At 39.4% G+C, this 21608-nt stretch overlaps 1 protein-coding gene across 1 annotated transcript in view; it reads left to right on the top strand.

The window, feature by feature from the left end:
* Positions 1–21388, top strand: part of si:ch211-284o19.8 (protein lifeguard 1) — a 42675-nt gene extending 21287 nt beyond the window's left edge. Inside the window, exons 3-8 of the mRNA XM_028793593.2 lie at positions 1748–1828; positions 1912–2012; positions 7338–7538; positions 7637–7765; positions 13985–14128; positions 21040–21388. Coding sequence (XP_028649426.1) covers positions 1748–1828; positions 1912–2012; positions 7338–7538; positions 7637–7765; positions 13985–14128; positions 21040–21189 — 806 coding nt within the window. The 3' untranslated portion in view covers positions 21190–21388. The remainder of the gene's footprint in view (positions 1–1747; positions 1829–1911; positions 2013–7337; positions 7539–7636; positions 7766–13984; positions 14129–21039) is intronic.
* The last annotated feature ends 220 nt before the right edge of the window (positions 21389–21608 follow it).

Raw genomic sequence — 21608 nt, 5'->3', positions numbered from 1 at the left:
TGCTGAGTACTTTGAGTAGTGAGAAAAGCGCTCCATAAATGCAAAGAATTATTATTATTACAATGAGAAATTATTACAAAGAAAACGAGAGCAATAATCATGACAAACAGTAAATAGAACTAAAAAGGATATCCCCAAATGTGACTATAACCAGTAACCACAAAAATAATGCAGCTTTAGTGAAAGCACACAAAGAAGCAAAGCCCAGTGAACGACCGGGTGTCAGCACAAGGAAAGTGGAGCGAGTCTTGGACTGAGTCACTGGGCACATCAGACTCGGCAACTGATCTTATTGGGAGGGCAACGCCAACAGCCCCCAAGGCGCTAAGATTGGGTAAATAAAAACTACGAATGAAAACCCTGAAAAATGTTGTGTGATATAATAAGGTCTTTAACTTGGAACAAAAACCTGCGGTGCTCTAGAAACCAACTTGAGATCTGTTTTGTTATTTTGTATTTAATGGTGGATTATCTGATAGCACCACCCATTGTTCTAAACAGATTCATCTAAATATTTTTATTTATAATTACATTACTGGTTAGAAGTTTTAGAACACCAAAAAGGTGAAAAGGTAATCAATAAACTGCCAGAGGTTTAAAGTTTAGGATAGCAAAAACTGAAAAAAAGGAAAAATCAGAATATTACAAATGGGCCTTCTTAAGGGAACAACTAATAGATTACAACTTACAGATGTTCAGACGCAATTAAAGTAAATGAAGCCTTGCAACAATTTGCACAAGTGTCCCAACTTCTGTTGATTACTTAAAATCTCTCTGTCTGTCTTAAAGCAGAGTGGGAACAAGCTGTGTTACTACACCCTGTGAAGTGCTGCCAGTGATAAAGGCAAGAAAACAGCAATTAACAAATGAAACGAGGCAGAGCATTAATACTCTTAGAAGTGTAGGCCTTTTCATTAGAGAAATTTAAAAAAATCCAAGTGTCGGTGGGTACGGTGGTGTCCAACAATGCAAATGCAACTGGAAGAAACTCCGATAGTAAAAGATCTGGCAGACCCAAAGTCACAAACCAATCAGAAGTCAAGTTTGTGAGGGTCACCAGCTGGTGTGATCAGAGGCGCCTCACAGCACAAGAGCTTCAAGCACAGCTTAACAGAACAGGTCGACCAAAGCAAATCTCAGTTTGTGCTGTGAAGAGGAGACTTTGTGCTGCAGGTTTGACGGGGCGAGTGGCAGTAAGAAAGCCATTCCTTTAAGGACGAAATAAGAAAGCAAGGCTTACCTGGGCCATGAAATGCCAGCTGTGAACTACTGCAGACTGGAAGAAAGTCTTATGGACCAATGAATCAAAGTTTGAAATCTTCTGCTCGTCACACAGGTTGTTTATATGCTGTTGTGTTTGTGAAAGGCTGGTTCCTCAGTGTGTGACACCGACTGTCAAACATGGAGGAGGAAGTGTGATGGTCTGGGCTTCTGTTGCTGGAGGCAGAGTGGGTGACTGGCATTCTGAATCAAAAGAGTTACCATAGCATTTTGCAGCCCCCCACAGTACCTTCTAGTGTGCTTCTAGTAGGTCAGGAGTTCATCCTACAGCCAGACAATGACCCACAATACACCTCAAGCCTATATCAGAACTAGACGTTAAACTGCGTGTATAAAACTGAAAAACTGAAGTGTTCTAAAACTTTTAACCAGTAACTGTATGTATGTATGTATGTATGTATGTATGTATGTATGTATGTATGTATGTATGTATTTATTTTATTTGTATTTTCATGTGTTTCCTCAGCGGTCTGTGCCAGTGAGTATGCCAACAAACCGGAGCCTTCACTGAATTCAAATTATAACACAATAAATGGTCCGGACACAGGTACTACATGTTACTTTTTCAAGTTTAAGTCAAGTACTTTATGTCCAGCTGATGTCTTAGTAATTGTTTTTATTTACCTTTAGTTGTAGTTGTAACAGGAAATGACGCATTACCACCCGGCTGTGTGGAAGTGGTGGCAACTGAGTATGAAGACAAATCTGTTCGGAGAGCTTTCATCAGAAAAGTAATTTTTTTTAATATTTATTTTTTAATTAAAAAAAAAATAGCTAAATTTAAGGTGTATGGGTGTGTGTATGAATGTGTGTATTATGGTCATGTGAGGTACAACACAAGTCCAAAGAATAAATTTTGGGGTGCCACTCTGGTCACCCCATTTTTATAATGGTGCCAATAACAAAAGAAATAGCATTCGATGGTGCAAACAAACAAACATCTAACAGGTTGCAGTGCCTTCTCATAAAGAGTCTGCCGAGTGGTCAGTCTGGGGCAGAGCCCAGTCCTGGGCTGGTTCTATGTCCAAGATAAGATGCCACCTTCCCTGAGCTCCTCAGATTTATAGACCTCCGACAGTAAGGGGCAGAGTCAGTTGGCCTCATTGGGTGTCTTCTTGGAGCTGTGGGTATAAAAGTCGATGACACCGTTATCAACAGCACCCCCTTGTGTTCCGGGGTGGTATTACTTACCTTGGATGAGGTAACCCTCTGACATGCACATATGACAGTATATATACAGGGGTGGGCAAAAGTAAGTTTACAGTTGGGAGTACACAAGGCTGTCAATTTGAGCCCTTATGAGACTGTACCTAAGTGCACTGTGCCATTGTGACATTCTTTTGAGTTAATAAAGTTATTGAGTTAATGAAGCTATTGCAATCATCATAACCTGTATGTCGTTTTCCATACAGTAACAACTGTAAAATCTACTTTTGCCCACCCTTGTATATATAATATATATTTTAGAATCCAAGCTGGATTGTTGCTTCAGATAAAAAAGAGAAGCAAATCCTCCTACAGTTAATGTGTCTTATCATGTAATCGTAATTATTGCTTAATATGTTACATTTTGGTTTGCACTGATTACTCAACAGGACCCAGACTCACTGGTGTACTTTAAGTGTTTTTTTACTACTCTTTTTTTAGTTTGGTGTTTAGGAGAGATGGCAGTGGAGTTTTTAACCAGATTGTTTAATGGAATCTTGGAAAGTGAGAGGATGCCTGAGGAGTAGAGAAGTGTACTGGTGCTGATATTTAAGAATAAGGGGGGTGTGCAGGACTGTGGTAACTACAGGGGGATAAAATTGATGAGCCACAGCATGAAGTTATGGGAAAGAGTAGTGGAAGCTAGGTTAAGAAGTGAGGTGATGATTAGTGAGCAGTTGTATGGTTTCATGCCAAGAAAGAGCACCACAGATGCAATGTTTACTCTGAGGATGTTGATGGAGAAGTTTAGAGAAGGCCAGAAGGAGTTGCATTGCGTCTTTGTGGACCTGCAGAAAGCATATGACAGGGTGCCTCGAGAGGAGCTGTGGTATTGTATGAGGAAGTCGGGAGTGGCAGAGAAGTACGTAAGAGTTGTACAGGATATGTACGAGGGAAGTGTGACAGTCGTGAGGTCTGTGGTAGGAGTGACTGATGCATTCAAGTTGGAGGTGAGATTATATCAGGGATCGGCTCTGAGCCCTTTCTTATTTGCAATGGTGATGGACAGGTTGACAGATGAGATTAGACAGGAGTCCCCGTGAACTATGATGTTTGCTGATGACATTGTGATCTGTAGCGATAGTAGGGAGCAGGTTGAGGAAACTCTGGAGAGGTGGAGATATGCTCTAGAGAGGAGAGGAATGAAGGTGAGTAGGAACAAGACAGAATACATGTGTGTAAATGAGAGGGAGGTCAGTGGAATGGTGAGGATGCAAGCAGTTGAGTTGGCGAAGGTGGATGAGTTTAAATACTTGGGATCAACAGTACAGAGTAATGGGGATTGTGGAAGAGACGTGAAAAAGAGAGTGCAGGCAGGGTGGAATGGGTGGAGAAGTGTGTCAGGAGTGATTTGTGACAGACGGGTATCCACAAGAGTGAAAGGTAAGGTCTACAGGATGGTAGTGAGACCAGCTATGTTATATGGGTTGGAGACGGTGGCACAGACCAGAAAGCAGGAGATGGAGCTGGAGGTGGCAGAGATAAAGATGGTAAGATTTGCACTGGGTGTGACGAAGATGGGTAGGATTAGAAATGAGGACATTAGAGGGTCAGCTCAAGTTGGACGGTTGGGAGACAAAGTCAGAGAGGCGAGATTGCGTTGGTTTGGACATGTGCAGAGGAGAGATGCTGGGTATATTGGGAGAAGGATGCTAAGGATAGAGCTGCCAGGCAAGAGAAAAAGAGGATGGCCTAAGAGAAGGTTTATGGATGTGGTGAGAGAGGACATGCAGGTGATGGGTGTAACAGAATAAGATGCAGAGGACAGAAAAATATGGAAGAAGATGATCTGCTGTGGTAACCCCTAACGGGAGCAGCCGAAACAAGAAGAAGAAGTATACTTACTGCTACCCTCCATCTACAGACAATCATCAAGGAGACTGAAATATCAGCAAACAACACCACCATACTACACACAGTAATGCAAGAAGGTGATGATCACTGGGAGAGTATACAGCTCTGTGAATATCTCTGGAGAGACCTGAATATAGTTGTGCAGTGACAGTGTCCATCCATCCTGACAGAGCTTGAAAGAATCTGTAGAGAAAAATGGCAGAAAATCCCCAAATTCACTTCTTGTGTCAGACCCAAAAAGACTCCACAGACAGCAATGGCTGCCAAATATTCTTCAACTAATTACTGAGACAAGAGTCTGAATATTTCTGTCATGGCATTTTCTAACCCACTCAATCAAGCCCAGATTCAGTTAGGGTGGGCTGGTTGAGTCTTGCTGGGGTCTATTCCAGCTAGGACAGGGCACAAGGCAGGAACAAACCCTGGACAGGGCAAACACACACATTCACACACCATTTATATAGTGTATGCAGATACCCTTAAAGGAAAGTCTGCAATGCGCACTTTCATCACATCGAAATTGTTTGCTTTGTAACTTTAAACTATGGAGCAGAGGGGTAAATTATGAAAAATGTGTTTTTGTCCCAAATATTATGAAGGGCACTGTAAATTTTAGCATAAGGTTGTAACATAACAAAATGTGTAAAAAGTGAAGGGGTTTGAATACGTGTTGATGTATTGATCTTTTAATTCAACAGATCTACTAGAGAGAGTCAAGTGAACTCTTTGTTTTACTTGAGCCAACTAGACAGAGACGTGCTGAGGCTGACGTAGACATGGATAAGAGCGACTGCTGAGACGCAGTAAATCCTCTTGTAGACTGCTAAAGTTACTTTGAAAGTTAGAAACTTAAAGTGCACAACTTATCTGCTGATCCAGGCTGTGCCCTGTTCTGGATGAGGCTAAAGGGCATCCTTTGTACAATAATAATAATGATAGGTTATATAGCGCCCTGATGTGTGGAATACAAGTCCAAGGAGGTTCTGCTCTGCTCTAGTAACGCACTAGTAGAATAGAATACAATGCCTTTTATTGTCACTATACACGGGTACAATTTGATTAAAAGCAGCTTCTTCAGTGCAGACATATATGTAGAACACAACAAGTAAATAAACACATGAACAAATGGTGCAAAAAGTTGCGAAAAGTTGCAAAAAAGTTCTGCAATGCTATATACATATGGAAAGAATAATAACTGCAGTGAACCCTCGTTTATCACGGTTAATCCGTTCCAGACTCTACCGCGATAAATGAATTTTCGCGAAGTAGGATTCTTTATTTATAAATCAAATATTTTCGCAGTTAGAGTATAGAAAACCTGTTTACGACCTTCTAAATATGTTTTTTAACATTATAGGAGCCCTCTAGACATGAAATAACACCCTTTAGTCACCATTACACTCGTATTACCCAATATATTAGGCAAAATAAGAGAAAATAAGACTTATTAGATGTTACAAATATCATTATTATTGTACTGTACATTTAATTACACACACACACGGTTCTTACACACAACCACTAACCTATGAAGGCACAAGCTCAGTAGGAGAGTCTTCAGGTGGTGCGTCGTTGTCTTCTTCCGCTGAAGGAGTACTAGGAGTAGGCTATGGGTGTCTGGGTGCACGGCTGAAGAACATCTTGATAGGCAGTTGCTGGCGCTATCTTTTCATATGCGTGAGGAGGCTTTTGTAGGGTATTGCCATCTTTGATCATATCCAAGAGTTTCACCTTCTCCTGGATGGTAAGCATCTTCCTCCGGCGCTTAGTTTCATTGTCAGAAGGCTTACAAAAAGCAGCACGTTTAGGAGCCATCGTGGGGCTTAGATAAAAGTTCTCAGAAAGCGCATGTGTAGTGACGTAAGCGTGTATGAGAAAAAATTGCGATAGAGTGAAGCCGCGAAAGTCGAAGCGTGATATAGCGAGGGATTCACTATATTGCACTATTGGGTTATTGCACATAATTTAAATATTGCACAATAATGATGATCATGTGCAGTGAGTAGTGGATGTTGGACCCTGAGAGTAATGACATTGTACAGTATACAGATATTGCACAGTTATTATCAATACCATTTAGATATTGGATATTGCACAGTTGATGGATAGAAGGAAGTCCAGGGGTCGGGGGGTTAGACTGTGTAGTCAGTGCATGTGTGAGTTTAGAATGGTTATGGCTTATGGGAAAAAACTGTTCTTGACTCTGTTTGTGAGGCCTCATCTGGAGTCCTGTGTGCAGTTTCAGTCTCCAGGCTACAAAAAGGACATAGCAGCACTAGAAAAGGTCCAGAGAAGAGCAACTAGGCTGAGTCCAGGGCTACAGGGGATGAATTATGAGGAAATATTAAAAGGGCTGAGCCTTTACAGTTTAAGCAAAAGAAAATTAAGAGGTGACCTGGTTGAAGTGCTGCGGTGGGCTGGCGTCCTGCCCTGTGTTGGCTGGGATTGGCTCCAGCAGACCCCTGTGACCCTGTAGTTAGGATATAGCGGGTTGGATAATGGATGGATGGATGTTTGAAGTGTTTAAAATTATGAAGGGAAATAGTCCAGTGGATCGAGACTGTGACTTTACAACGAGTTCATCAGGAACACGTGGTCATAGTTGGAAACTTGTTGAGGGTAAATTTCGCACAAACATTAGGAAGTTTTTCTTTACACTGAGAACCACAGACACTTGGAATAAGCTACCAAGTAGTGTGGTAGACAGTAAGACTTTAGGGACTTTCAAAACTCGACTTGATGTTATTTTAGAAGAATTAAGTGGAGAGGACTGGCGAGCTTTGTTGTCCTGAATGGCCAGTTCTCATCCAGATTGTTCTAAAGTTCTAATGTATCCTGAGTACATATGAGTACACACGTGTATAAAACTGGTTTCATATATAAGATATAGTAAGCTGTATAGAAAAAATACATCAAAGTTTAAACCAAAAATACTTCCACAAGTTGAGAAAGCACCCACCTGATAACCTTTATTCTTGCTTTCAAAATGCTTTCAGGTATTTGCAGTGGTCACCATGCAGCTGTTGGTAACTTTCGGCATTGTGTGCATTTTCACCTTCGCAAATGTTGTGAAGAATTACATCAAGTCCAACATTTGGGTCTACATAACCTCCTACTGTGTGTTTGCTGTTGTGGCCATCGTCCTTCAGTTCGGTGGGTCGTTGAGGAGGAGATTTCCCTGGAATATTATTGCACTGGTAAGAGAGTTATTTTGAATGACCTTCGGGCTCTGTACTCCAAGCGCTCTTGAAGACTCTTTTAAATGTTCTAACACAACTCTGATTGTTTCCCTTAGGGTGTTGTGACGCTGAGCTTGTCCTTCATGGTGGGAGCAGTGGCTTCATTCCATGATACCACAGCGGTCATAATTGCACTTGGAAGTACAGTGATCATCTCCTTCACCATTATCATCTTCTCAGCACAGGTACTCTTTTATATTGACAGTGTGTAGTCCAATGAAGCAGAACAATGGAGGAAAAGCCAATTAAGATTTCCTGTAAGCCTAAACTGGGGTACACAATAATGTTACACAAACTCAGTGTTAGGCTGAGCCAATGTCTGTCTTAAAAGCAAAGGACAGGCCACCTAACCTTTACATTTCTACATTATTTGTAACTATGGTCATCAGCATCCATATACATGTTAAGCACGTTCATATCCATATTGTTTATGCTCAGTATAATTTGATACAGTGCTCCATTAAGGCAACGAATGCCATGTCTGAAACTCAAAAAGATTTTAAAGTAGACATTACACAGAAAAAAGTTCAAACTGAATAGCAAACTGAGTGCCAAACATCTAATGCATTTGAAACATCACTGGGCCAAGGAGAATTGACTGTATTCTTAGGGGTGAATAAGTGAAAAGCAGCCTGCTGCTAGTTAGATCATCTATTCATAATTATGAGGAAAGATTAAAAGAGCTGAGTCCTTTCAGTTTAAGCAAAAGAAGGCTAAGAGGTGACATGATTGAAGTGTTTAAAATTATGAAGGGAATTAGTCCAGTGGATAGAGACGGTGACTTTACAATGAGTTCATCAGGAACACGTGGTCATAGTTGGAAACTTGTTAAGGGTAAATTTTGCACAAACATTAGGAAGTTTTTCTTTACACTGAGAACCACAGACACTTGGAATAAGCTACCAAGTAGTGTGGTAGACAGTAAGACTTTAGGGACTTTCAAAACTCAACTTGATATTATTTTAGAAGAATAAGTGGATAGGCCAGGCGAGCTTTGTTGGGCTGAATGGCCTGTTTTCATCTAGCTTGGTCCAATGTTCTAATATTATGAACTCAGCCTGCATTTAAGTCAGATTATTTCATCCTGTAGAAGTACTAGGGTGTTGTACTGTGTTAGCCATTATGAATGTAGTGAGAAGTCAAGTAAAATGACACCTGTTCTTGGCTAACTGAACAGATTACAATATGCAAGCATTCAAGGCACCTCAGGCCCCTTCTTCAGGCAAAATGTCATACAGAAACTGGAGTTCCCCGAGTTTATTTAGACACTAGGACAAATAACAACATTGGAAAACCTTTAAGTGGGACATCTTAAATATATTATAGGTTTGTATGGTTGAATTCCATATCATGATGCCTTTTGGGATAAGATTTTCCTTTTTGCATTCCGTTAAGAAGAAGATGTCAATGTCCCTGTGTGTCAGTTTCTTCCACCAGGTATCAATTCCATGTAGTAGCAGGACATTTCAGTGTCTTGTATGTCTGTAGTATTAGGGTCTTGTACAGTGTTAGCCATTATGTGTGTAGTGAGAAGTCAAGTAAAATAACACTTTTATTGGCTAACTAAAAAGATTACAATGTGCAAGCTTTCAAGGCAACTCAGGCCCTGTAGAATAAATATTTTTCTAGGTTTCTATCATAGCTTTTCATCTCAAGCAGTTCCAGTATTTCCTTAGGTTTTTCCAACACTATTTAATTACTTTTTTCTCTATTTTGTATGTAAATTGGACTTTGAGATGCTCTGGTCAAGTATTTTTAAAGCCCTAAACATTCTACCTGGGCTTTAAACAGCTCTTGTCTCTGCAGATTTAGGTGAAGTGATTTGCTCATTACAGTGGCAGGGAAAGGTCATTGAACCTTTTGGAAACAACTGCATTTATGCATACATTGTCTTACAATATGGTCTGATCATCATCTAAGGTAGATATTAAATTCCTCATTCAAACTTTCACATTATAGGTTGGAAAAAGTATGAGACCCTCTAGGCTGATGACTTCAATAAAAGCAAATTAGAGTCAGGGGTTAGGAAACCTGGACACCAGCCAATGAAACGAGATTGGAGGTGTGGTTTAGAGGCACTTTGACCAATAAAAAAAGACTCAAACATTTTGAATTTGCTACTCACAAGAAGCATCTGCCGATGTGAAGCATGCCTCAGGAACCTCTGAACTGCATAAAACTGGAAGGGGTTGCAAAGTAATTTCAAAGGATATTAATCAGCCCACAGTTAGTTTGAGAAATGAGCACCAAAGCAAGATGACAAGAAAAGAACAATGCAGAATCCTCAATGAGCCATTGTTGGCTTGTCATTTTAGCAAATTCTAGCCTGGCTTTTTTTTATTTTTGTCCTTCAACAGTGGAGTCCTCCTGGCTCTTCTTCCACTGAGCCCACTATCATTCAAAAAGGGGTAGATGGTGCAATCAGTCAATGATGTTTCTTGACCTTGGTGTTCAGCTTGTGTCTCAATGGTAGTTGCCCGGAATTGGTTCCTGCCTTGTGCCCTGGGATTGGCTCCAGCAGACCCCCCGTGACCCTGTAGTTAGGATATAGCGGGTTGGAAAATGGATGGATGGATATCTGAGTCCTCAAGACTGAGCAATATTTTTTCCAGCATAAAGGGAGGTGGGAGGTAAGGAAAATTGGGCAGGTTCTGTTTAAAAAAGTTTCTAATTTGAAGGTAGTGAAAGAAATGAGGTTGCTGGAAAGTTAAATTTGGATTGTAATTTGTTTGTAGGATGGAAAGACATTGTCTACGTACAGATCTCTAAATGATTTAATCCTGAATGTTTTCCAGACATTAAAAACTGCATATGTTTGGGAGGGTTGAAAAAGGTGGTTCTTGTGCAGAGGTGCCACAGTTAAATGCTTCTTTATCTTAAAATACGTCCTACATTGTTTCCATATTCTGAGTGAGTGAAGCACAATTGGGTTGTTAGTATTATTGGGGTACAAAGAAAGGAATATAAAGAAGTACTGCAGGATTTTATTCCTATTGCAGACCAAGCCTGTGTATGTTCATCTATTTGTGTCCATATCCAGGTTTTAGAAGTTTGTATATTTGCTGCCCAGTAACAAAACTGAAATTTGGGTAGAGCCATACCACCTTTCACCTTAAGTCTTTGTAGGGTCGATCTTTGGATACATGGATGTATTAAATTCCAAATAAATGAGGTTATGATTGAATCTAATTTCTTAAAAAATGATTTATTGATGTATATTGGAATGTTTTGAAATAGAAAAAGGAGCTTACAAAGGATATTCATCTTGACAGTGTTAATTCTTCCAGCTAAAGTGAGATGAAGGGTTGACCATCTATGCAAGTCTTGCTTAATTTTTCCATGCAGAAGGCAAACTTTTGTTGATAAAGAGCTTTATGTTTACTTGTGATGTTTACTCCTAGGTATTTAAACTGATCTGCGATGACAAAAGGGAAGGTGTCCAATCTAATGTTGTGTGCTTGAGAATTCACTGGAAACAGCACACTTTTATTCAAATTAATTCAGAGTCCAGATATCTTTTGAAATTCTGTTAGTGCTATTAGGACTGCAGGCACAGTATTTTGTTGATCTGATTTATATAGTACCATATGATCTGCATATAGAGACATTTTGTTTTCAAGTCCTTCTCTGATAATCCCGTTTATCTCAGAAGCATTTTGGCAGTGAACTGCCAGTGGCTCAATGGCGATTGCAAAAAGCAGTGGTGACAAGGGGCATCCTTGTTTAGTACCACATTCTAATTTAAAGTTGTCTGAATTAATGTTGTTAATACAAATGTTTTCTTTCTGGTGTCCTCAGACAACTCTCTCCTTTGCTTTTTCTGGTTCATGTTCAGTGCGGGATACACAGTGATACCAAGCAAAAGAGTGATGAGTTTTCTTCATTTAAGTGGGCTGAGTGACTAATTGGACAATTGGAGACATGTTTGATACTAATTCAAGAAAATAGATTGAAATCGGAATCAGAATCTGAAATCTCAGACCTATCTATCTTTTCTAGGGGTGCCAACAAATGTGTCCTGGCCATTTTAGAATATCTCTGTAGAATAAGCAATACTTGAATAAATCCGGCCTTCTGAAACTATGTGCTCTGGACAGATGAGTGAAAGAACAGCAGACATGTTTAGTACAAACTAAAGATCACATTTCAGGAGAAGAACTTCAAACCAACTATGAAGCAAGGTTGTGGAAATATTATGATTTGGGGTTGCTTTGCTGCTTCAGGGCCAGGGCAGCTTCCAGTCAGCAAGTCAACTGTTAATTTTGCATCATATCAAAGTGTGCTTGAGGAAAATGTGGGGCCACCTGTCCAAACATTGAAATTGAAGCAGAAATAAAAACATGGCAATGCCCCAAAGCACACTAGCAAATGAATCAAGGAATGGCTCAAAATGAAGATATGGAGGGTTAAGAACAAGCCTAGTCAAAGCTCTAATTTGAATCCCACTGAAATGCTGTAGGGGTTGAAACTGGCAGTACATGCAAGAAGACCTACAAACATCTCGCAAATGAAGGAATGAAGGAATTTTACATGGAGGAGTTGTCAAAAATGTCACTGACCCAATGACACCTGGAGAAATAACAAAGAGGGGGATGAATGTAACATAGAGCGATACACATTTTTAGGAAGGATAGACAGAACAGAAAAGGAGGTGGAGTTGCTTTTTACATCAAACAGAATTTAATGTAAGTCCTCTTAGTGAGACCCATCTTAGTGAGGACATGTGGCTTCACCTGGAAAATATTAGGGAAAGAGGTCTTATTTTAGGAATGTGTTATAGACCACCTAATTCAGACAGTAATTTCAACACACATCTTTTTAGTAATATCAAAAAGGCAAGTTTACAGGGAGATATTATAGTCATGGGGGACTTAAATTATCCAAATATTAACTGGGATAACCTTACAGATGGAGGAGTACAAGAGCAGGAGTTTTTAGAAGTAATCAGTGACTGTTTTCTAACACAGCATGTTAAAGCACCAACACGGGGTGAAGCTCGTCTGGATTTAGTATTTTGTAATAATCAGGATAGAAATGATGAGGGTGTAGAGATGATTGAACCACTAGGGTCAGGGGACCATAATATAATACAATTTTCAGTATATTGTAAGAGTGCAGAAGCAAAGACTAACATTTTTTATTTTAACTTTATTAGGGCAAATTTTGAGCAGATGTGGCAAAGTCTAAGGTGGACAGACTGGGATAAGCTTTTAAGTGTGGAGACAGTTGAGGAGCAGTCCTTTTGTCTCACTTCCTTGTCTCCTGGGACATTATCTGGAGTCCTGTGTGCAGTTTTAGTCTTCAGGCTACAAAAAGGACATAGCAGTGGTAGAAAAGGTCCAGAGAAGAGCGACTGGGCCGATTCCAGGGCTAGAGGGGATGAATTATGAGAAAAGATTAAAAGAGCTGAGCCTATACAGTTTAAACAAAAGAAGATTAAGAGATGACATGATTGAAATGTTTAAAATTATGAAGGGAATTAGTCCAGTGGATCAAGACTGTTATTTTAAAATGGGTTAATCAAGAACACAGGGACACATTTGGAAACATGTTAAGGCTAAATTTTGCACATAAAACATAAGTTTTTCTTTACACAAAGAACGATAGACACTTAGAATAAGCTACGAAGTAGTGTGGTAGACAGTAAGACTTTAGGGACTTTCAAAACTCGACTTGATGTTATTTTAGAAGAATTAAGTGAAGAGGATTGGCGAGCTTTGTTGGGCTGAAAGGCCTGTTCTCTTCCAGATTGTTCTAATGTTACAATGTTCTGATGTTAGAGACTGTTGGGCAAGTGTGCAAAACAAAGTATATCATCTTTATCTCTAGACACTATCTGCATGAAGATCTACTGTTTGCCTTTATCAGTATGCTGCTGCTGGAGAATGTGAATTTCCCCTTGGGATTAATAAAGTATCTATCTATCTTGTCAGATACTGTGTGTTGAAAAAATCAACAATTTCCATGGGGGTGTAGTTACTTTTTCATATGACTCTACCTTCTAAGTTAACAGATTTGGTTTATTATTATCAATGCATATACAGTATATGAATAAATCAATAGCAAAAAAATCAAAAAAAGCCTTAATGATTAGTGTTGAAACCAAATATTAAGAAAAATAATGGGTTTGATTAAGTCATCATTCAGACGCTGGCTTCTGGTTAGTAACATGGCAGCAGCCCGAGTGTTCCTTAAGGATGAGTAACAGAAAGCACTCAGGTAGAACATGAAGACTGGAATTCAGTTAGGATAGTTGGCATTAACAATTTTGGGGTCACAATTAAAGCAGGTAACAAATTATGGAATCAGATGAACAAATTGTTTGCTGTTTTTTTAATACAATGTGCCACAAGCCAACTGCTACAATCATCTACTTAACTAAAATATTTTCTTTCTCCATGCAGTCGCGAATAAGCTTCTCCATCTGCAATGGCATCCTTATTGTCCTGGCTGTTGACCTCATGATGTTTGGCTTCTTCTCCATTTTCTTCTACTCCACCATGCTCCAGATTCTCTATGGCTGCCTTGGGGCACTCGTCTTTGCTTTGGTTTGTATCACAGGACTCCTGCTGAATGGATGAGGGGGGAGGCGGGTCTTCATGATCTTTTGATCTTATCTGTGCACGCTTTGCAGCAGTCATGCACAAGACAGAAATGCCTTTTCAGTTTCGGGTGGAGTATTCCATTAAGTCTAGCTAAGGAATGATTTCCAAGCATGTCCCAGGTCAGAAGTGCCAGTGACAAGACGTTGGGTCACTCTACTAGAACAGCTCAAGGTGTCCCTGCAATCCTAAGCACTAATGCTCTAATAAAGGACAGATAAACCTCTGGACCCTTACCCATTCTAATTGGTTATGGGGGGCGGGTATCAGAGTGGGCCGACTCCTGCCTATAGGACTTCATTCCCTAGCGTTCTTCCATTCCTGAAATACAAAACTTTGGGGCTATTAACTAGCCGTATATTAGCCCCAGGCAGCCAAGTTAAGTAACGGGTAACTGTCCTCTGTACCTTCCTTCAAATGGTAGCCTGCGTAATCATGTATAACATCTGCCAGAGTGCGTTAAGGTCTGATTCCTGCCCTTAACACTAAATTGCCTTCAGTCCTGGGAGTTTATCCTACAAAGAGCACTTATGAAGTCAAGACTTAGCTGTGAAAACCTCGCTTGAATAAGCCATGTTTACCAACCAAGGCTCAGTCGGTTCCATTAACTTGGAGTGTTTCTCATTAAGTCGAGATGTGCTTTGTCATTCCATGATTACGTATGCACTCCTGAGGTTTAAACAGCACTGAGAACCGACAGTAGACAACATGAACCAAAGTTCAAAAAGCATAGAGAAGAGTGAAGTATCTGCAGGTTGAGGACTTTAATGGTAAAACTGATGGGATGCATGATGTATTGTGGGTAGCTTGGAGAAGTTTAGAGGTAAAATTGTCATAAAATTGAACAACATGTAACAGAGATAGTGGCAGTCTTTTCAGCAGTTGATGAAGAAGTAATACGTGATCTACAATAATGCACAAAAAAGGGAAATGCATCCACTATAAAGAAAGCACGAGAGGCTGCATGCAATCCATAGTAGACTGATGTCAAACTACGTTCCGGTTCTGAAATTTGTGCATTGCGCAAAGTGATACAAAGCAGGGCTTCAGCGAGACCCCAAACCCCAACACGAACACACCAAGAGCCACGGGTTCAAATAACAGTGCGTTTATTACACACACTCAAGAACATTAACAAAATGTAACACAAAGTTAACACAAGCACAACATTCGCTTTTTCTCTCTCCACCGTACTGCCCTCCTCCAACCGAGTGTTGTCCCACATCCTCCCAGCTCCGACTCGCCTGGGAAAGGGAGTGCGGTCCCTTTCATTATGGACCCGGGAGTACTTCCGGCACCAGGGCCATTGCCTGATGGAAGCATTTCCGGGTCATGTGAAAGTCCATTATAACAGACAGCTTGTCTCCCTGTAGCACCCTCTTGTGGCACCCAGTGACCCCAGCAGGGCTGCCCTGCCGGAGGACATCTCCTTGTCATGTCCTCCTGGCTTTCTACTGGGCACTGATATCCAGAAATTATGCCATCTACCGTGCTGGGGGAGTATGAAGCCCTTTTCAGTGGGCTGTACATCCAGCCTTTCCTTCCAGGTCTGATCCTCTTCTCTTCCAAGGCCGGGATGCCTATCTGCCTGTTGGGAGCCTCCTGTCCGGGTAAAGAACCATCCCCTCCTCTGGCTGAGATGCCCGTCCAGCCCATGTGGCATCTACAGCACTTAAATATTAATAGTATTACTCACTTTTTTATGAGAAGTTTCCTTTGAATTGCCTAGTTTGATTGTAAATAAACTGGCTTGTAAACATCATAAGTAATCATGTTCTGTTTGCCAGTTGGTTTTGTAGTAGTATCAGATCAGCTGTTTTGAGAAAAGTTTACTATAATTTGTTAAGTAATTGCAACTCACTCGAAAAAGTACATTTTAGGATTTATTTACATGTATGTCATGTTTTCCACCTAAATGAATTAAATAAATTCTCCTTAAAATAGGCTGCTTTTACTAAATACATTTAAGCTCTTCCGTTTTAAATCAATTAAAATGAATTCACAAGAAGTTAATTAGCAGCACAAACAAGGCACTCATTTAAAAAAAGGGTTAGAATGAAAACCTGCAGCCACGCTGATCCTTCAGGACTGGACTTGGCAACCCCTGCCCTAAACATTCAAATACTCATTTATAATAGTATATCAACATAAACTCTAAAGAATTAGAAGCATTCATTTATTTAGTTTGGTTGATTACGCTTTTCACAAAATCTTAACAGTTGTATGTTATATTGAAAATAAAGAAAAAGATGCTTTTGTGATGCAGGGCGTGGAAAAAAAAAGTGTCATAAATCAACTTCATATCCATAACACACACAAAACAACTACGACTTTCAGGAAAAAATCAATTAAAGTCTACAATGTTCTTTCCAGGTGTGAGGACCACAATGGAACAAAAGGGGTGCAACTTTATGCAAAATAGCAAACCTTATATAAATTAGGACAGTCGTGTACATAAAACAGGTTTAAGTTAAGTCAACTTAATTCAGCTGTGTATCAGGAAAATTAAAATATTGTTTTAAGGATTAGAAAAGTGTTAATTTTGAGTAAGCATAAAATAATTGAGTAATTACAACAAAGTTTTCAAGGCTGATTATGCTTCCGTTAAAAGAAAACAATTTATTGGCTTTGTTTTAACTTATGTTAATGTGACATTTGAGAGATTTTTAAATGTAACTACAAAAAGTAATGTAATTCCAACAAAATTATTATTTTAAGTAACATTGAAGTTGATGTATAAAGTAAATATCCTCCTTCAGATTTTTTTCAGTGTACTTCAAACATGTAAAACAAGTAAGCATTCAATTTCAATATGAAGTGCATATGGCAGCAACTGAAAATTTCATATAAGAATATAACTTCCTTCAGAATTACTAGATTTGTACATTTAGTATACACTACCAGTCAAAAACACCTCGGTTTTTCCAGTTTTTCTTTGCATTTAATCAGTTGAAATGCAGTGAAAAATCTAAAAATGATGAAAATAATGCTAGAGGTTTAAATTTAAAGATTAGGTTAGCAAAAGTTGAAAAAAAGGAAAATATAAGAATATTACAAATGGGCCTTCTTCAGGGAAGAACTAACAGGTTACAACCTACAGATGTTCAGCAGCAATTAAAGTAAATGAAGCCTTGCAAGTTGATGCAAACAATTTGCACAAGTGTCCCAGCTTCTGTGGATTACTTAAAAACCCTCTTTGTAGACTGTGTTACTACACCCTGTGAAGTACTACCTGGACGATATTACAGTGATAACGGCAAGAAAACAGCAATTAACAAATGAAATGAGGCAGGGCATTATTAACGCTGTGTAGGCCTTTAATTTTGCATAAAAAAATCAAAGTGTCAGGGAGTACGGAGGTGTCCTACACAATCCAAAGGAAGTTAGAAACCAGAAGAAACTCTTGAGGTCTGGCTGACCCAAAGTCACAAACCAATCAGAAGTCAAGTTTGTGAAGATCACCGGCTGGTGTGATCAGAGGCGCCTCACAGCACAAGAGCTTCAAGCACAGCTTAACAGAGCAGGTCGACAAAAGCAAATCTCAGTTTCTACTGTGAAGAGGAGACTTTGTGCTGCCGATTTGACAGGGCGAGTGGCAGTAAGAAAGCCATTCCTTTAAGGACAAAATAGGGCCTTGAAATACCAACTGTGGACTACTGCTAACTGGAAGAAAGACTTGTGGACCAATGAGTCAAAATTTGAAATCTCCAGTTCATCATGCAGGGTGTTTGTATGGAGGAGAAAGTGTGACTGATGGTCTGGGGTTCTTTTGCTGGAGGCAGAGTTGGTGACTTGCACAGAGCAGCTGGCATTCTGAATCAAAAGGGTTACCACAGTTTGATTATTACTTCAGCAAAAGGTGGCTACTTTGATGAGCCAAACTTTGAATAACATTTGACTTAGTTTTTCTGTTTGCCATTGTTTATTTGTTCTATGCCTTGACTTCATGAAACATTAAGACATTAAACTGTGTGCATTTCCATCAAAACTTTAAAAACTGAGGTGTTCTAAAAATCTTTGACCGGTAGTGTATGTAAACGTATACTGCACATTTATCAACCAAAAAGAAAGTTGCTACTTCAGACACAGATGCAATGCTCCAGTGCCACTCCTGCTCTAGGAGTTTGCCCTCCTCAGAAGGTCCAATTGCACAATACGACTGGTGGGTTACATTTATAAGGACCGACCTGTGCTATTGAGCTTCACAGTGCGTTTATTCAGTCATTTGCACCGATGACATTTTGAAAGCATAAAACAACATTTAGTGTCGCTGATAAGGCTTTGGATTCACTTACAACACTTGACATTTTATGTATTGAATGTTAACCACAAACATCCGAATGACAAATCAAACATTCGTCACGAGTATCAGACCAGACCTGACCATTTTTAATAACGAGTGTTACTGTTGTACTGACATATCCTCAATTACAAAACATTTTGCCTTTTTAATATTTACTAGAGAAGGAAAAATGTGGACTAATTTAAAAATTATACAATTTATTAAGTTTGTTTAATTATTGAGGTGTGCAGCTGAATTTATTTTAGATATGTTATTCTATTTTACAATGTAGCTGTATGTACTGCCATGAATTATGCCAAAAGCGACCAGGGCCTGCCTGCCTTTCTTTCTTTCTTTTCCATTGTGGGGCACAAGCACACCAAGGTTGATCCCAGAAGGTCTTGAAGTGCGGCTTTTTCTTGTACATACATCACTATAAACATCTTTATGCTGCTTTAGTGTTTAAAGTTTACTGACTTAGAATTGGTACTATTAGAACGAAACATCCCCTATTAACTTTTTTTTATTATTATACTTTTTCCTTTGTTCCTCACTGACAAACAGACCAATGTGGATGAATGGCATAATACTTTTAAATGTGACATATTATTAAATTCTTGTCATTATTCAATAAACAGTAGCTTTTAATATTTTAGCACTTTTCAATGAATATCAGATTAATTTAAAAGATACTGTAGCCAAGAATGCATCAATATTAAATACACTACAAAATCCCATCACTGACTAAAAAGGTTTTTAACAAAGTACATAATTTAAATGTCATTCATTTTCAATGGATAGTTTAGGTTATAATATAGTAATTAAGTAAGAATAATATAAAAGAGAATTCACCAAGATTAGATAATCCTAAGAATATCCCTGGTTCCTTTCTCCGAACTTTCATTTTCTCAACAAGTGGGAATTTCATCAGCTCTCAATGCACAATATTCCGCTCAGCTTCATCTTCAGCCTGGTGCGGAGCAGACTAAGACGGGGCCTTTAGCTGCCTCTGTTAGCGTAACCCGCCCATATCCTCCTTGGTGGACCCCAAACCAGCGCAGATAAACCTCAGTTTAACTAAGGCTTACTTGCTAAATGTATTCTCTGGAATACCCCCCTACCCCCAGTCTTAACAGAGTCCTGTACAAATAAGATGATGATGGAAAGATGGTCTTTCTCAAATTGTTGGATCATCGTTTGCAACTATTAGGAGGTAGAACCCAAGAATTAGCTGTTGTGGCAGTGTAAATAGTTTAAGGCTTAGCAACAGAAGCTGTGTGAAGCCAATTTCAGAATTCCCCACCCCCAAATCCCCCCCACCCCCCAAAGACATAAACCCACTGATTTGGGCCGCCAGTGCGAGGGCCTAATTGTAGGCAAGAGACCACTGACTGAAATTTACAACAGGTTTATTCACCGCTGAAGTGCCTTCTTTCAGTTTAGGTGACCCTGCATTGATGAGATCTGCTGGTCAAGTCAGTTGGCATAGTCTCGGCCATAGTTCTCGTTGTGTTAGTGAGATGTTATTGAACTGTTTGTATAACCGCTAATGACATTCATTTTGGTTTAACATTTTTGTTTACTGTATGTTAATGGCGAGGTGAACGTTTCAAAGCTAGATATTAAAAGTGGTATCCTTAAGGAGTCAGTGTTAATACACATCAACAATTTGGACAAGAATGTAATCCGTAATCTGGTCAAATCTGCAGGTGACACCAAACAAAATCCACTATATAATTACAGAAGTAATTGGAGAGCATACAGGCTTGAGCAGATCTGTGGAAGATGAAATTAAAATGTAAAAAGTATTACATGTAGGAAGAAGAGACGCTAGATTTGAACACATAATGGGAGGTCTGAAACTTTCCTACGAGAAGAATCTGGAGATGATAATGGACGCTAGACTTGAAAACAATGGGAGGTCTGAAATGTTAAAGTACATTCTATGGGAAGGACCTGGAGATGATAATGGACTTGTCACTTGCCATCCAAACAGGGTACAGAAGCAATCAGAAAGGCTAACAGGAGGTCGGGCTGAGGTAGATAGCACAAGATGTTATGCTTAAGTTAGATAACACACTAGTGAGACCTCACCTGGAGTTCTGAGCAGAGTTTTGGTTTCCGTATTACAAAAAAAAAAACACCGCAGCCCTAGAGAAAGGCCAGAGCAGAGCGACTAGGCCGAGTCTGGGACTAAGAGGTATGAGCTATGAGGAGACGTTGAAGGGGTTGAATTTCAAATGGAGATTATGAGGAGGCATGATTAAAGTGCCTAAAATCATGAAGGGATTCAGTACAGCGGATCCCAGTGTTACTTTAACATAAATTCTTCAGAAATAACATGGGGACATGGTTGGAAACTGGTTAATGGCAGATTTCTCACAAATACTAGAAAGATTTACTTTACTTAATTAATCACACAGAACAAATTAACCAAATAGAGTGGTGGAGAACAGGACTTTAGGGACCTTGAAAACTTGACCTGATGTTATTTATTTTTTACACAAAATAACAATCACAATCGTTGGCTCCAAATAGGTCATCTGAGAATGTCTCTTCCTCTTTTTCTTTTTAGTTCCTAGCTATTGACGTTCAGCTTGTGATTGGTCGAGAATCGTATGCACTGAGCCCTGAGGAGTACATATTTGCAGCTTTGGCCATTTACCTGGACATCATCCTCATCTTCCTTTATCTCCTCATCCTCTTTGGTGGAGGCAAAAAGTAACTCAACTCAACTAAATGTACGACGAGCAACCGCTGCATCCGACATCAAAGAGAGACTTTTAACTCTGAGCTTAAAGATATTTTTATTACATTTTTATTGAATTACATGTACTAACTACCTTGAACCATTTTTTTACATTGTTTTATGAATTGTACCTATTTTAATTTGTAATTAAAAATGGATGAATTTTTTTATTTCACATATCAGGTTGGACACATTGGTTCAGAATTAGAATTGATGCACTTAGAATGGCTTGCAAGCAGGAAACAAAAATAATGCAAATGGATTTTTTAAGGTAATTGTTCTGAGTAATCGGTTAATATTTATCATTTTGTTTTTGGATAGTGCTCTTTTAATTTGACATTATTTTACTTTGACCTAATGTCATGTGAAGCCACATGGGTGGGACACCAGATGCC

This window comes from Erpetoichthys calabaricus, chromosome 2 (assembly GCF_900747795.2).
Source record: "Erpetoichthys calabaricus chromosome 2, fErpCal1.3, whole genome shotgun sequence".
In the NCBI taxonomy this organism is placed as follows: Eukaryota; Metazoa; Chordata; class Cladistia; order Polypteriformes; family Polypteridae; genus Erpetoichthys; species Erpetoichthys calabaricus.
Note: the sequence above shows the minus strand (reverse complement) of the source record. Positions and strands in the feature narration are given on the sequence as shown.